The sequence below is a fragment of the Theropithecus gelada genome, chromosome 15 (genome assembly GCF_003255815.1).
Source record: "Theropithecus gelada isolate Dixy chromosome 15, Tgel_1.0, whole genome shotgun sequence".
NCBI classification, from domain to species: domain Eukaryota; kingdom Metazoa; phylum Chordata; class Mammalia; order Primates; family Cercopithecidae; genus Theropithecus; species Theropithecus gelada.
In genome coordinates, this window is record NC_037683.1 from 35,622,639 (window position 1) to 35,640,566 (window position 17,928).

Sequence of the window (17,928 nt, forward strand, 5' to 3'; positions counted from 1 at the left end):
AAAAAAAAAAAAAAAAAAATGCGCATTCAATATAGAGAATATTATCTTACTACAATAAAGTGGGGTAGGGGTTTGGAATTATCTATATTTTCAATATCCAAAAGCAATCATTGTTAACATCTTGAGATATTCATTTCCATTCTTTTTCTTATAAACATTGTTAAACACTACTAAAGCCTAGTAGTTTTACTCAGCTTTTTCATTTATTACATTATATGCATTTCTTCATATTGTAAACTCTTAATAAAAAACAGGGCTTAGTAGGTGAGCTCAGAATTACTGAGTCAAAAGGCTTTTAAAAAATTTTTTTAAAAGGCCCAAGGACAAATTTAATGTCAGCTGAGGCAATTATAGCACACAGTGATTAGTAACTTAGAAGTCAGACAGACCTGAGCTTGAATGCCACATTCTAGTTCTCTAAATCTGGCCAATTTAATTTGCTCTCTAAACTTTATTTTAGAGTAGAGGAAACCAAAGATAATACTAGTAGCTCACCTTACAGGGGAGGACCAAATGTAACACTTAACAAAAGCCCTTCACTCAGTGCCTGGTACCCAAAGTGTCTTAATCAGAGTTTACTAAAATCATCATCATTTAATATTAGCACTTAGTATCTCCCTTACTCCTCTAAATGGCTTCTTATTTCCCTTTGTAAAAAGCGTTGTGGGCAATGGCTCATGCCTGTAATCCCAGCACTTCGGGAGGCTGAGGTGGGCAGATCACCTGAGGTCGGGAGTTCGAGACCAGCCTGACCAACATGGAGAAACCCCGTCTCTACTAAAAATACAAAAATTAGATGGGCATGGTGGGGCATGCTTGTAGTCCCAGCTACTCGGGAGGTTGAAGCAGGAGAATCACTTGAACCCAGGACGTGGAGGTTGTGGTGAGCCAAGATTGTGCCACTGCACTCCAGCCTGCACAACAAGAGTGAAACTCTGTCTGGAAAAAAAAAAAACAAAAGCAGTGTGTGTAGTGTGTGTGTGGTATACATATATATACTTTTATCCTAAGTTGCTTCTAATCTTTCTTAGCTGTAGGGATAAATTATAAATATGTAAACAAAAATAAAAGATGGTAAAGCCTTTCTGAATCAGCTGTAGAGAACCGACCCACTTCATCACACACAATGCTATACTTCTCCATGCCAAACACATTTTCTTTACAAAAACATTTAAAAAATACAGTTGGCTAGAGCAACCTAAGGGTTCAATAGTAAGAAAATGTTTACAAATAGTATTTGGTGGATATTTACCTGGTAATAATGAATAATTGTGAAGATTATCAAAACAAGATGGAAAATGTATATGGTGTAATGTAAAGATAAATCGGGAGGACCAACAGGTACGTATGCTATGATTTTTATACCACAGAAATACAAGCCGATGAAAAAACATGGGAAGAATTATATAGAAATGATGTTATTTAGTTATAGTGGTGGTAGTATAAGTCTTTCTCTTTCCTCAATTCAAAAATTTTCTGTATATTTTGTGGTTTAAAACTCAGATACAGGCCGGGCGCGGTGGCTCAAGCCTGTAATCCCAGCACTTTGGGAGGCCGAGACGGGCGGATCACAAGGTCAGGAGATTGAGACCATCCTGGCTAACCCGGTGAAACCCCGTCTCTACTAAAAAATACAAAAAACTAGCCGGGCGAGGTGGTGGGTGCCTGTAATCCCAGCTACTTGGGAGGCTGAGGCAGGAGAATGGCGTAAACCCGGGAGGCGGAGCTTGCAGTGAGCTGAGATCCGGCCACTGCACTCTAGCCTGGGCGACAGAGCGAGACTCCGTCTCAAAAAAAAAATAAATTAAAAAAAAAAAAAAAAAAAAATAAAATAAAATAAAATAAAACTCAGATACAATGAAATCTAATTAAAATGTTATTGAATATTTTGCAGTATTTTAATAGTATAGAATAACTTGCCTCTTGTTCGACATTTCTAAGGAAAGTATAAGTCTTATTCTCTAACAGCTCTATTTTAAAGGGGCTTATACATAATACTGTAGTAATAATGACAACACCTAACATTCACTGAGAACTTAAAATGTGTCAAGCACTCTCCTAGATACCCTACATGTATTAACAATGCATTAACCTCATGACCCTAGGAGTTTGGCACTATTATATTCCAATTTTACAGATGAGCAAACTGAGGCACAGAGTGATTATCTAACCTGCCCAGGTCACACAACTACCAGTGATAGTGTCAGAACTGAAATCGAGGCAGTCAGGCTCTAGTTGCAGTACCACTAACCAGGAGGAAGACTTTTCCTAATTCTTTACAGTTCAAAACACAAAAAGAGGGCTGGGTGCAGTGGCTCACGCCTGTAATCCCAGCACTTTGGGAGGCCAAGGCGGGCGGATCACCTGAGGTCAGGAGTTCGAGACCAGCCTGGCCGACATGTGGAAACCCTCTCTCTACCAATAATACAAAAATTAGCCAGGTGTGGTGGCGCACGCCTGTAATCCCAGCTACTCGGGAGGCTAAAGCAGGAGAATTGCTTAAACCCAGGAGGCAGAGGTTGCAGTGAGCCAAGATAGCACCATTGTACTCCAGCCTGGGAGACAGAGTGAAACTCCGTCTCAAAAAAACAAACAAACAAACAAACAACAACAAAAAACAACACAGAAGGAGAAACATAGGCACATGACTTAGCCTCTCCATCCCTCAGTTTCCCTCTCTGTAAAATGAGGATAATAACGGAACTTACCTTAAAAATTTATTGTGGGGATTAAATGAACACAATACATGTCAAGTACTTATAACAATGCTGGACACATAGTAAGGGCTTCCTACGTACTTTCTAAGTACTTACTTTTAGTTTTTTGGTGGCCTGGATATTTTTAAAATAAAAGAGCAAATATATATATGCAAAACTTTACTGTATGTTGCAGAAAAAAATACTTGGTCTTACCTTGCCTAGGAATAACATAAAATCTCCCACTGTGTTGATGGTAGCCACTCGCAAAGCATTCTCCACCAGAATGACAAAGGCATCCTTTGCTGAGGTGCAGAAGTTGGTGCTGTTGATAGCTGTGGCTGTGTATGCATTCTGGACAAAAGCAAAAACAACATTTTCATCAACAACTGAAACTTCCTTTGTTAAGATATAAACTGAGCATAGCTAAAACACAGCTTTTAAAAATATTTCAGTCAAACACATGGCACCCTTTAATGAGGTAAGATTGAGACTAAGTACAAGAAAATATAAGATTTAAAGCCTCATATGGTAAAAATAACTTTCCATTTGGCTTAGTTTTGGTCCTTTAAAAACACTGTTATTTATTAAAACATACACAAACCTTTCTAACATCCATTAACTTCTTCCCTGTCTTAGTAAATCAAACATAATTTAATCTTTCCTAGATGACTCAGGGTCATGACTATGAACATCAGCAGTGCACTGTAATCATTTAGGTGATGCTTTAAAAGCTGAAGAGATAGGTGCGGACATCAGATTGCTGTGGTGTTCTATCTGGACTATCTACTATCTCCTCCTTGGTGGCTTTCTTCTATGCTCTCACTTCTCACAGCTCTTGTAGTACATAGCTCTTTGATGGCTGGCATTTTATACCCCTCCTCCTCCTGGGAGCAGAATCCTAAATCTTTTTTGAGAAAACAGCCTTACCCCATTCCCTGTTTCAGTCCCAGTGAGACTGTCACTACCTCAGGCTCTGGGGATGGGTCTTGACTGACATAAGCCAATTAGCATACTATACCTACTGGCCACAATGATTGGTTCAGAATTGGTAAATAAACCAATCAGAGCCAATGAAAGCAAAAGTGATGTTCCCTGGGGCTTCTGGGAAAAAGAGGCTTTCTTTCTCTTCCATAGGTTCTCTTGAAGGTGTGAGGGTATGAATGGCTATAGCTGTTTGGCTAACATAATGAGAAGAGCTGCTGAAGGTCACAGTGTAAAACTGAGGGTGAGGCCAACACCATGAAGTCAGAGCAGGGAGAACCAGGTGCTTCACCTTGGTGACAATGGGGACATTGGGAACTTGCTAGATTTCTGAACTTTTCTGTTATAGAAGCTAATAAATTGCTAAGAATCCCAGCTCTTCCCTGCTCCACATTCCCCTCCCTCTCCCTTGTTCAGGTCAGATTGAGCTGAGCTTTCTGTTCCTTAAAATACTGAGTTCTAGCTGATACGCTTTCATTCAATTATACCTGCTTCTGCTGCCCCATGTGCTCTTTGACCTACTAGTCACAGACTGATTTTTTTTTCCATTCTTTTTTATGTTACATTCTAGAACAGCATTGATGTTTTCTGGGAAGTGTGAAAAAGTATTATAACATCAAATATGTTTGAGTCTTAGGAAGGAAAAGTATATGAACTTTGTGACTAAAACTTTTGGTCCTGAGGAATTTTGGGTTTAGTGCTGACTTAAATTGTCACTGGGTCCCAAATGTTGGGATTGCTGGGAAACTGTGGGAGATAAAGGGCTTGCTTTATACTGTGTTGTCTATAAAGCTTTAACCACTGAGCCCAGGAGAGATGGTCTACAATTTATGAATATTCTAATTATAAGCTTGTTAATTATTAGGAGTCTGTAATGAAGATGAGGTTTGAATTATCAAAAATTTAACTTGCCATTATATGATTAAATTCATTGATTAAAAATGCAGAACATTTCAGAGCCAAAGAGTATTTTACTGAGCAGGTCACTACCTGTGGTTCCTAAGCTTTTTTCCGTAATAGGGCAGTAGGAAATAAATTATGGTGCTCTTTAAGAAACACATTATGAGGATGGGCATGGTGGCTCATGCTTGTAATCCCAGCATTTTGGGAGGTCGAGGCGGGTGGATTACCTGAGGTCAGGAGTTCGAGACCAGTCTGGCCAACATGGTGAAACCCCGTCTATACTAAAAATACAAAAAAGTTAGCCAGGTGTGGTGGGGTGCGCCTGTAATCCCAACTGCTTGGGAGGCTGAGGCAGGGGAATTGCTTGAACCAGGGAGGTGGAGGTTGCAGTTAGCCGAGATTGCACCACTGCACTCCAGTCTGGGTGACAGAGTAAGACTCCATCTCCAAAAAAAGAAAAACAAAACAGAAGTACAGTATGATTTTGGTATATAGAATTCCATCATACAAATTGCGGAAGTTTATTATCAGAATATATTACTATAAGTCTTTTTATCTCTAAAACTAAAATACAGAACATCTTAAAGAAATCATACTAAGTGTTCGTTAGCATCTACCTGCTTGTTGCTCCCTTATATTGTCATCTGTCAGTGCTTCTTATCAGATAAAAGACAGCAGGCACCACAGAGTTAACTACCTAACTGCAGTGGTCCACGTGTTTTTTTTTCCATCTTCTACAAAAGCTTCTTTTGAAATACTCTGCCAAGTGACTCAAAGAAGTAAAAATAAACTATACTTTTGATCTTGTGTAACATTAACCTTGCTGAAAAACGATGAAGAAGAACTGCCCCAGCCAGTTCTATTCTGAAAGAACACAGATTGGTTCCCAGTTCGCACCAGTTCCCTAAGTACTCACAAAAACACCCAGTTAACAATTTATTCTATAGAAGAGGTAGTGAACCTATCACCTGTAGGCCATATCTGGCCTGCCAATTACTTTTGTAAATAAAGTTTTACTGGCACACAGCTGTGCTCATTGTTTACCTATTGTCTATGGCTGCTTTCATGCTACAGTGATGGAATTGTGCAGTCATGAAAGATCCTGTATGGCCCATAAAGCCAAAACTATTTACTCTCTGGTCCCTCACAGAGAAAGCTTGCTGACCTCCTGTTCTAGAGTACTGCCAAGGATTAATACCAATCTCATCTACTCCCTCATCTACTGTATGTGGAACCCACCCTCTTATTGGAAATACAAACCACATTTACTCATTTCAAGTTTTAGTAACTTCCTCCACAACTTTCAATCTTTCAGCATCTCTCACTGTAATTCTTCAGTTCAACAATTTAATTGACAAAGGTCTTCAGTGATCTGGAGTATGACTCCCTTGAAGAGAAATACCTTATTTCCCACATTCTAAGATATAATCAAGAGACTAATGAGCCAGTTATTCATAACAAGTTTTTAGGAGAAAATATCCTACCATATCAAATATACATATTGATTGTGAGATGCATCCTGATGCTAAATAGCTTCATAATGTCTAGAATCAAGGAAATTGGACAACCCATTTAAATCAACTAGGTACTAGCTTATGGTCACTCCCATCCTCAATGGGAACAACTCACTCTTAACTATAGTGTTCTACCCTTTCCAGTTCACCATGAATTTCTTTGACACAGAAGCAAGAGAGGACCCACATGTCTCCAGTCTCTCTCCTCTGTTATCATCAGACCAGCTGACATGAGGAGAATGCCCAACACTTCCAAACTAAACTATAAAAACTTTTTTGTTTCCCTCATTAGTTTTTAGAAGCTTCATTTTATTTGAGAATTATTATTATTCCTCTTTTGCTTCTCTCTTATCACCCCACCCTGCGCCATTCCATCTGCTTTTAGGGCAGAAGTCTATCTGTTTGTAGATAAATAAGCAGCAATAATTTATTTTCTCCACCCCTCTGAGAAATTTCTGTGCGGGTCGAACATAGTCACAGAAATTTAGCCTTTTTGGCAATATTTCTATGGATCTATGCAATTCCTTTGTATTCAACCCAACTGAAAAAAAGTAGGTGGTTATTTTGCAAGCTCTTTCACTCCCTCCCAAGGTAGGAAGATGAACTGGATACACAAAGGTCAAGATGACTTCTTCAGGAAGAAAAATGTGCTGCAAATCATAGCAGGCCAATGAAAATTCCCTCCTTTTCTATACTTCCTAGTCTAAAAGAATTCATGCTTAAGGTTCTTAGGAATTTTGGAGTCCTTTGTGGCTTTCCCTGATAACTATTCCCTGAACTTTCTTCAGACTTCTTGGTTAAGATTTTTAGAGTCCACCCACCTTCTTCTCAGACAGCCTTCCTTATCTGGAGTTAAACTGCCCACAGACAGACATCACTGATTAACATTTAGCCCACGCTCAACATTTGCTTGGGTAGGACACAAGCTTGAGGATATTCAACCCCCTGGAGCAAGATGAAGGATGACCACCATCCGGAAATCTTTTTAAAGGATGCCTGTTAGCCCACGCAATCCCTGGTTGTACTTCTGTGTGACGGGATATAGTTAAAAAGTACTGATCATGTGAAAGAAAATATGTTAGGGCAGAGGGTCACATGCATGTAACAGGCCTGTGTGGCCATCTGTCCCAGAATACAATTTCTTCATTTTCACATCTTCTTTCCTTTCTCTAGTGAAGGACCCAGAAATTCTCTTAAAGTTTAAAATATTTACATAATGACTCACTTAATAGGGGCAAGCTAGACAGCAATGCTAAGGGAATATAGAGTATGTGCAGTTCTGTGTGGATCCTTATAAATTAAATAAATGAAAGGGTAATGACAATTATTCCTTTCTTATTTAAGGCACAGGGGAGAAAGGGAATGCTATGGTCTGAATGTTTGTGTCTTCTCCAAGTTCATATGTTGAAACATAGTCAGCAAGGTAATGGTATTAGTAGGTAGGGTCTTTGTGAGGTGATTAGGTCATGAGGGGTCTACTCTCATGAATGGGATTAGTACCCTTGTTAAAAAAAATTACCCCAAAGAGCTATTTTGTCTCTTCCACCATGTGAAGTCACAGTAAGAAAGCGCCATCTCTGAACCAGGAAACAGGCCCACACAAGCCACTGATTTTGCTGGTGCCTTGATCTTGGATTTCCCAGCCTCTAGAACTATGGGGATAGTTCTCATAAACTACATAACTATGAAAAATAAATTTCTGTTGTTTAGAAGCCACCTAGCATATGGTATTTTGTTATAGAAGCCTGAACAGATTAAGACAGGGTACAAAGTCAAACTCATACTATATGCCTTATCCAATTTTGTTCTAAATTCTTAGATTTTTTCAAAGTCATAAAAATTACAAGTGTGTTGCAAATCTTAATTTCAACAGGCTTTCTTTCTTTCTTTCTCTTTTCTTGACAGAGTCTCGCTCTGTTGCCCAGGTTGGAATGCAATGGCTCAATCTCGGCTCACTACAACCTCGGCCTCCCAGGTTCAAGCGATTCTCCTGCCTCAGCCTCCGGAGTAGCTGGGACTACAGGCATGAGCCACCACATCTGGCTAATTTTTGTATTTTCATTAGAGATGGGGTTTCACCATGTTGGCCAGGATGGTCTCGAACTCCTGACCTCAAATGATCCACCTGCCTTGGCCTCCCAAAGTGTTGGGATTACAGGCATGAGCCACCGTGCCTGACCTCAATAGATTTTCTTTAAAAACATCAGTGTCTTAGTTTACAGAATGAATCATTAAAATTTGAGATGTCTGCATATTTTCTATAACAAACCATATTTTTGTTTGTTTATGCCACTCAGAAATGTATATGTATTTATATATATTTATATAAATGTATATAAATAGATGAGAAAATAATGCTAGCCTTAAGGAGTTGTGTTGACCACATTTCAAACGTGGCATTTCCTATGAGCCCAGGAGACATGAAGCACTGCAGGTGATCAGTCCCCACATTGTAGCACTTTGTATTCCCAAACAGAACTACAAAGTATGAGTTCAGAATAACTCTCCCTAAGCCTTTGCTCACATGTTTGATTTACTACTATTTTAATGTTCCACTTAAAACTTCAAACATCATGCCTACAAAATGCTGACCAAAATGGACAAAATGTGTACAAAAAAGATCAACATCTCACGGTTGTTGGTACTAAATCACTGACTAATGTTTAGCTTAGGATATGCTCAAAACCTTTGATTTTTGTAACCTTTTAATCGACTATCTTGATATCATATGATGTGTTTTCTTCCTTCAATATAACTGCACATCTCCTTTTCAAGATTTTTATAGTTTTGTATCACCCTGTTAGTCTTTTTGAGTCCAAATATTCACTAATATAATTAACAGTTCATTCAGAAAACACTAAAAGACCACCTATTGTATATTGGGCACTGTGCTAGCTTCTGAGGAGACCAAGAAAAAGAAGATCTTTACTTTAAAGGAGCTAGAAATGTAAAGGTAAAGTTAATAGATAACTTCGATATAGTGTTGTTAGTATTTGAATACTAAGGTATGACCTAGTGTTAGAAGCTCAGAAGAGGGGCTGGTGTGGTGAAGGATGGCTTCTTGGAGTGACGCTCAGGCAGAATCATTAAGATTCAGTAGGAACTACTCAGGTGTTGGAAGTCATCCCAGGCACACTTGGAAAACTGCAAAAGCAAAAGGTGCCTGGGGGACGGCAGTGGGATTGAGACTAGAGATCTGGGCTTAGCATACCTCTCCAAGGATAAGCTACTTAGTGCTGGGTATAAAAATGCAATTATGATCATCTTTAATGTATCCACCAACTTTCTGATAAAGATGATTTGGCCTCAAACCAATTTTAAAGAACCCAATTTTTCAGGTTGTTATGGCCGTTACTAATTATTTTAAGAATGAGCTTCCAAACACTTATACATCCATAGGGAATATTATGACCTATAAGAATGTATTTTGCTAATGAAACATCATACCTACTTTCTCATAGTAACCACAGAGCCCAGTAAAGCAAAGTCCAGGCATGCTCAATACCATGACCATAGAACTATCAACCTGTGACTAGCCTGAAGTGAATGGAAAGTGCAATGCTACTCTTTAATCACTTAGTGGTAAATGGTGAGAAAGTCAATTTTACCTCTGGCTTATTAGATGAGGGCATTAATACATTAGAATTGATTTTTAGGGAATGGAAAAGTAACTTAAAAAAATAAAGAAAAGAAGGAAGGAATGCCCCACAGAGACTCCTAGATCCTCAGATATTAGATAGATAGAGGACTAGCCCATTCCCCTAAGCCCTTTTATCCTATAAATATCAATTCTTCCATTCAAGCTTATAAGTAGTACTTCCTTTGATAATATTTCCCAGGCCAATATCATAGTGTTTAGCAGTTGGGGACCCCCCCCTAAAAAAAAGTATCAGCATAGAGAGCACACTAGTTTGAATGATAGTAGCTAGTTGCAGAGAGGGATAAAGTGTCACAACAGCTTTACACTGAAGTTTTCAAACAACATTTTTAAAAATGAAAGGATAATAACAGCCACAGTAGTCAGATTCTTAGGGAAAACTTAAAAAATGAAGGAATGTGAATTAAGGGATAAGAGATAAATGCTTTCCCTAAAAAACAAACCCTAGTGATGTTTTATCTATTTATTAAAATAAAAATAATAACCTATGTAACAAACCTGTTCATGTACCCCCTAAACCTAAAATAATATTTGGAAAAAATTAAAATAATAATGAGCCTTGGTAAGCACATACATTAATTTAAAAAATAAGAATATGATTGAAATAGACATACTTTATCAAGGTACAATGTACAATACCACAAGAAAAACATAACATCTTTCAATTAAGTTTATTTTAGCTTAGGAGAAGAAACAATGAACCTATCTTTGAAAGTAAATATTAGATTTATTTTTAAAATATTTTACCTGATTTAAATAATTTAGGCACTTTTCAAGACACCAAAGGCAACAAATGCAAGATTTCAGTACACATCGTGCACAAGCATTTTCCTGGATAGGGGAAAAATTGAAATAATCAAAAAACCAAAGAATCAAACTGTCATATAGAAGACTTCAAACATTAGAAAAATAAATAAAAAATTTAAAATCACAATTTATGCTTCAAAGCCTCCATACTTGTCTACTTCCTCCTTAAAACATAATGACTGAATTATTTTTAATAAGTTAAATTCAGTATTTATTTAGTCTCTATTGCATTAAGATACAACGAAGTTTATAACACCTGCAAGGTACTTACAATCTAGTAGGAGAAAAAAAATACTAAATACAAAAAAGTTAGAATCAGAATGTAGCATAGATACTAAGTGTTATAAGAGTGGAGAACAAAGAGACAGCATTGTTTGGGAGATGGCAGGAATCAGGAAAGGTTTCTACAAAGGGGTAGAATTTGAGCTAAACTATGTTGAAATGCATGTTATTCCCACAGTCAAGGATAGGGAAGAAGTTCTAATAAGGAAGATATGTGAGTTAACAGAGAGGAAGAGCAGCACAGGAAACTTTTAGTAACTAGTGATTGGATGAATTTTGCCAGAGCATACGGAGCGCACGAGTGGGAGACAGGGGAGAAGGGCTAGATTTTGCCTCGTAAAGACTTTGAAGAAAACACAACTTTGTATTTAACATTATTGGGTGCTTTCCTACATGCAGAACTGAGGTCTGGAATGTGCCCACAGAAAGTACAGAAATGCATTTTCCTCTTACCTTCCCTTTGAGCTGACTGTGAATATACATAAGGATCATTCGCGGAATTTTGACTAATGTGATAATAAAAGATCCTTTTGCCACCGTACCAAGGTGGTAACGAATAAGGCGATTTACTGATGCCAAAATAGGTGTAAATGGCAAATTCCTTTTATCCCTATTTAAAAAATGACCAAAGACAATTAAAACAAAGCCTAGATCAGGATGGAAACACAGGTATGGTTTAGAGTTCAATGCAGTGAAAAAAAAAAAAATCAGCTCATCATTCTTATTTTGTCTTATGACAAAATGGCCAAGTGATATATAACTATTACAAATGCTACACACATGCTATATAAAATTAATGTCATTGCTCTATGGTTTCATGGGGTTCTGATGCTCTAATACTTCAAGTTAAATAAAACTGTGCTCCGAAAGCTTTTATTAGTGAATACTTATGGGGTTAACCACATAATCAGAAAACAGAATTTAAAAAGATGTTCAATTTAGACTTGGCATATAATTATAATAGAAAACTATGAGGCCTAAAGCTTTCATATTTGGCTGTAAAGTTAGCAAAGGGAACTCACACTTGTTCCGGTCTAAACAAACTAAAAAGACTTGTCCTTTGATGGACTTTTATACAAAGCAGAAGTACGTATGGCACCACTATAAGATTTATTCTTCCGCTAAATACAATTTGTGACATCACGATAAATTTTTTGAGACAATTGCAGAAAAGTATAAAGAATAAAACAACAATCTCTCACTTGACCACCTCCCAGAATTATCAACTATATATAACACTCTATCATATTCATTTCTAATTATTTTGTTAAAGAAATGAAACTCCTACCAGCCCCAGTCTGATTCCCTTCCCCTCCAGCCTGTGGACACCGTCCCTTAGATGAACTTGAGTTTTCTAATAACAACAAATTCTCACCTCGTAAAATAGTATGTTACCACAGCTCCTGCCACTGTCATCTGCTGACACGCCAGAATAAATTCACTGATCCAAATCAGGCCCACCACATGGTACCACCACATGTACTGCAGAGGCCCAGAAATTTTGAACTCCACAAAGCCTTGCTCATTCTGAACAGGACTGCCTAGGAAAATATCAAGGGAGGAAAGAAGAAGCACATAAAGTACAAATCCAGAAATACGGCAATTAAATAGAAGGCAATAGGGCCCCCCTACCCCAAGCCACAAACCTGCTGATCCGTGTGCTATTTCATAAAGGGACAAAAACAACTATCACTTGAAAAGTTGTGAAATTAAGAATTGTACTATTATGCATTTTGATGTCCTCAGAGGCATCATATAAAGCTTTTAAAAGTTATAAAATTCTTCTTATATTATCAATTATTTAGTTTAACCATGAATTTTCAAACACTTCAGTTTTTTTCAAGACCTATTATTTATCCAATCATTATAGATTTCTTAGCAAAGTACAGAAATTATTATTATATTCAATTTCTAAGTATGTGCTGAATGGACAGATAAGTTACATAGTTACATACAAGTTTACTAACCTTATGATACTCTTTACAATTAGTTCCATTTAAGTTTAATCTTTGATATTCGGTATGGCTGTAAGAAAGTCTGAGTGTCTAACTATTAACTATATCCTCACTTGGAGCTCTAGTTAGGGTCAGATCATTTCCAAACTAGAAAATCTCAAGGAAGTAAGTATATCCTTGGCTATACCTGGGATTTGAGGTAACTCCTGAGTAACACTGCATTCATTGGTTCATCTTAGAAGGAATCTAAATGTCTGAGTCAGTACCAGAACTTACTTCAAATTCATGATCATTTCAAAATTAGAATGCAATTTCAGGTCTTCCCTGATCTAGACTTACATGGCTAGGATGTTCTAAAAAATCACGAATATGGGCTGGGCGCGCTACCTCACGCTTGTAATCCCAGCACTTTGGGAGGCTGAGGTGGACGGATCACATGAGACCAGGAGTTCAAGAGCAGCCTGGGCAACATGGAGAAACCCTGTCTCTACTAAAGATACAAAAATTAGCCAGGCGTGGTGGTGCATACCTGTAGTGCCGGCTGCTCGGGAGGCTAAGGCAGGAAAATCCTTTTAAACCTGCGAGGCAGAGGTTGCAGTGAGCTGAGATCGCACCACTGCACTCCAGCTTGGGCGACAGAGAGACACTCTGTCTCAAAAAAAAAAAAAAAAAAAAAGGCCAGGAGCAGTGGCTCACGCCTGTAATCCCAACACTTTGGGAGGCTGAGGCAGGTGGATCATAAAGTCAGGAGTTCAAGACCAGCCTGGCCAATATGGTAAAACCCTGTCTCTACTAAAAATACAAAAATTAGCCGGGCATGGTGGCACGTGCCTGTAGTCCTAGCTACTAAGGAGGCCGAGGCAGAAGAATCGCTTGAACCTGGGAGGCGGAGGTTGCAGTGAGCCATGAGAGCGCCACTGCACTCCAGCCTGGGTGACAGAGCAAGACTCTGTCTAAAAAAAAAAAAGACGAATATGGAGTAGGTTGTTGAAGAGCCATAACCACTACAAGTTCTGATGGCTATTGGACCGTCACCAACAAATGTCTGAGGAATTACCTCTCTCTGATGTTCTAAAATACTGGAATGCAAATCACGTTTGTCACTAAGAGAAAGAAGCATATCTTCTTACCGGTAGTGCCAAGAAAAAGAAGTGTCATGATCCAGTACGCCCAAAACAAGACAAGAGCAAAGAAAGTCCAGAAGGGTTGGAAGACTAGCAGTGGCAAGTGAATGAAGACCTTGCCAGCTACGTGGAACAAGGCGATGGTAAGAGCAACACGTTTGCGCATAACCAACATTATCAGGAATAAGATCACCTGTATGGAGAGAATGGTTTCAGTTATTATAAGTAGTGAAAACAGAAACCGAAAATAGTGGAAATTTTTAACATAACCCTTCACCCCCAAACCTGGAGGTAGCATTCTTTGAATTTCAATAATATTTTAGCAGTAAGTATCTCTCTTGCAATATTTATTGTCAATTGTATATTACGGTTACCAAGTGTCCTTTAAAGCAAAATATAAAGGATTTATCAACTTTTTTTTTTTTTTTTTTTTTTTTTTTTGAGACAGAGTCTCGCTCTGTCGCCCAGGCTGGAGTGCAGTGGCGCGATCTCGGCTCACTGCAAGCTCCGCCTCCCGGGTTCACGCCATTCTCCTGCCTCAGCCTCCCGAGTAGCTGGGACTACAGGCGCCCACAACCGCGCCCGGCTAATTTTTTGTATTTTTAGTAGAGACGGGGTTTCACCGTGGTCTCGATCTCCTGACCTTGTGATCCGCCCGCCTCGGCCTCCCAAAGTGCTGGGATTACAGGCGTGAGCCACCGCGCCCGGCCAGGATTTATCAACTTATTAATACATCCTAGAATTTTTTTCCTTTTCCCTTTGCCACTCATTATGAATCAAAACATATTGTCAGTCAGGATGAGACTCTTTATTTAAACAGATACACCACAAAAATGAGGTTTTTATTTCTATCTTTCTTATTAGACCAACAGCTCCTTAAAAGTGGGATCTGTGTCAGATTCACCCTTTGCTTCCTCCCACCCCCACATCCCATCTCCAGCAGCTGGCACAGCAAATTGTACCTAAAATGAGATTTCATTCATATTTTGTTGTAATATCTGTATAACAATAACTAACAAATATCTTTTGGCATCAATGGTTTTATGGTGGCTTTATTTTTTGTTTCTGATGCTCAATAAAAAGCTTGGGATTGCTCTTAGAAGTAGACTGATTTTTTTTTTCTTTTTTCAGAGAGAAGATAATGATGAACCAAAGATATACATATAAATTATTTAACCACATGTTAATTGGTAATTTTGTTGCTTAATACCTAAGCAGCAAATCTCACACACACACACACACACACACACACACACACACACACACACACACACATACAAATACACATATATATTTTGGAGACAAGTTCTCACTCTGTTGCCTAGGCTGTAATGCAGTGACACAATCATGGCTCAAGTGACCCTCCCACCTCTGCTTCCCAAGTAGCTGGGACCACAGGTGCACACCACCATGCTCAGCTGATTTTAATTTTTTATGGAGACAGGGTCTCACTATCTTGCCCAGGTTGGTCTACAACTCGTGGGCTCAAGTGATCCTTCCACTCCAGTCTCCCAAAGTGCTAGCATTATAGCCATAAGCCACTGTACCTGACCAGACCTATATTTCTGAAATAATGCCATATTGTTAAATGAAAAGTTTGAAAGACAAATGGGAAGATAATTAGTGAACAAGTAAATGGAATGATATATTTTTTAACATACTTTTCTGCAGTAAAGGGAATCATTTTTAAAAAGTAATTATCTTATGACAGTAAGAAATATGTTCTTGTAAGCAAATGGTAATAATATTCTAGGTGAAAATCCTCTCCCAAAAAGCAGTCAGGGTAGAAAAAAATGTTTCATCAAATAGCACTCATCCATGAGGGAATCCTTCAGGAGACTTTTTAGTGTTTCATACACTATGGGATAGAGATATGATCTACTAGAGATCAGGGCCAGGAATGCAAAAGCTAGATTTGAGTTTCTGCTCCATTAATGATCTCCTGCAAATAAAACACAAAACCAAAAGACACGCCGAAGCCTAAACTCACTGTGAACACTGTAGCTGAAATGGCATAAATGAGGAGGGCCCGAAGATTGTCTTCAGCTATCTGAAGCTGCTCGGGAGTAATAGTTTCTTTGGGAGACCTTCTTTGCTTTGCATACAGCCACCATAGTACACCTGTGCCTCCTGGAGACAAAAGACCCAATTTTTAATGCAGTAATTAGCATAAGAAAATGTGTAACATAAATTCTCAATTTTCTTGACCCTTCCTACTGATCATCATGGGACTAATGCAGTGACAATCCATTTGGCTGGGAAGTACGTAGCGATAACTTTTTGCCAGCATAAAGAAAGTGTCCATTACTCTATTATCATCCTCCACATTAAGCACTTATAAATCCTTCAGTGTATCAAATAAGCTTCCTTCAAATTTATTTATTATTGACTATGAAGCTAAGAGCGAGCCAGTAGAAACATACACCCCTGAGAGGAACTAATCACAAAGAAAGAGCCTCAGCATTTAAGCTGAGGAGGCTGAAGGAAGGAAATAAGCATCACAGAAAACATCAATGAAGCTTGAAGAGGGCAAGGATCTTCTCTGTTGTACTCATCACAGATACCTCTGTGTCTTGCACTGACACAGTAATGCAGTTGATTAAATATTTGTACAACGAATACATGCAAATCAAAAGAACAGTTCCCTCCAAAGGGAGGAACAAAGAGGAAACCTCTGATAGTGGTGGGTGCTAGGGATGAGCATTTTTTAATCTCCAACACTGGTTGAGAGATTCAAAGAACGAGACTGAAGACGGAGACAAACCTACCTCCACATATGAGAGCTGACTTACATACCTACCTTCAACCCATTCAGCAAACATTTTGAATGCTACAGCACCTATTGTTCTAGCTAGAGATAGAGCAGTAAACAAGGCTGAGTCCTCACTCTTGCTGCTCATGGAACTTATGTAATAGTAGGGGGGGAAAAATAAGAAAACAAGGAAAAATACAATATATTAAGTCTAAAGAAAAAATGATCTCCTGGTAAGAAGGATATAGAGTGTTTGGGTAGGGAAAGCTTTGCTATTTTATATATCATGGGTAAGCAAGGCCTCACTGGTATTAGTAAGATGATAACTGAGCAACGGAATCAAAGACAGAGAGCAATCTATGACACTATCTAAGGAAAGAGTGTTCTAGGCAAAGTTCAAAGAGGCTGAGGTAGAATCATCCTTAGTATGAGAGAAAGAAGACCATTGTGGCTACTGCAATGAACAATGCAGAAAGTGGTAGAGATGTGGGCAGACAGGTAGCTGGGGACCAGACCATACTGTAAGGCCTTGTAGGTCACAGTAAAAAAAATGGATAATTCAGAGTAGAGAGATGTGTGTGTGTGTGGCTGATACGATAAATGTCTGGGAGATAAAAAACTGAAGTAAAGTCGAGGTACATCAACATCTGCACTCAAGAGTGAATGAGGTCAAAGACAAATTCCATTGCCTATTTGTTGGCAAACACCAAGTATAAATTTTCCATCTGTTGAAGAGGAGGAAACAAATCAAAACTACCAGAAATTGGTGAAAAACATTTGAGAGCAAGGGGAATGTTTCCATTTTGAAGTCTTGCAGGTACAAGAAAATTGTTCGGAAAAATGTTTAATATATTCAGAGAATGGAAGAAGAAAATATGTTTCCTAGAAACAGAAATGAATTATAGGAGAAAAGCTGAAGTTAAAAAAATAGAATGAAATTGAAATAATGATGTCAAGGAGGAAGCTATTCACAATAGCCATGGTAGACAGTATTTATTATTAAACTTTTAATTTGTGTTAGGAACTGTGCTATGTCCTTTATAGATGTGATCTAATTTAATCATCACAACACTATTAATATCTAGAGCTTTAAAGTTTCGTCTAATTCTGAATCATAATTAAATTTGCCTATGATCTTTTGGGGGAATCTTTTTAATTCTGAAATTTTTTATTTGTGTATTTGATTATTGTTTCTGTTCCATTTTTTTTTTTCTCCTGAGGTCACGGTTTATTCTTCTGCTATCATCTTCTAA

General features: G+C 38.3%; 1 protein-coding gene across 3 annotated transcripts in view; it reads right to left on the reverse strand.

Annotated features, from left to right (window-relative positions):
• The window catches only part of SLC44A1 (solute carrier family 44 member 1), a 199,143-nt gene that overhangs the window by 62,803 nt on the left and 118,412 nt on the right, over positions 1–17,928 (reverse strand). For all 3 annotated transcript variants that reach the window (XM_025359139.1, XM_025359138.1, XM_025359140.1), the window contains exons 8-13: positions 15,914–16,053; positions 13,930–14,116; positions 12,220–12,385; positions 11,298–11,454; positions 10,503–10,586; positions 2,913–3,050 (exon numbers count right to left, since the gene is read on the reverse strand). In XM_025359139.1, coding sequence (XP_025214924.1) covers positions 2,913–3,050; positions 10,503–10,586; positions 11,298–11,454; positions 12,220–12,385; positions 13,930–14,116; positions 15,914–16,053 — 872 coding nt within the window. The remainder of the gene's footprint in view (positions 1–2,912; positions 3,051–10,502; positions 10,587–11,297; positions 11,455–12,219; positions 12,386–13,929; positions 14,117–15,913; positions 16,054–17,928) is intronic.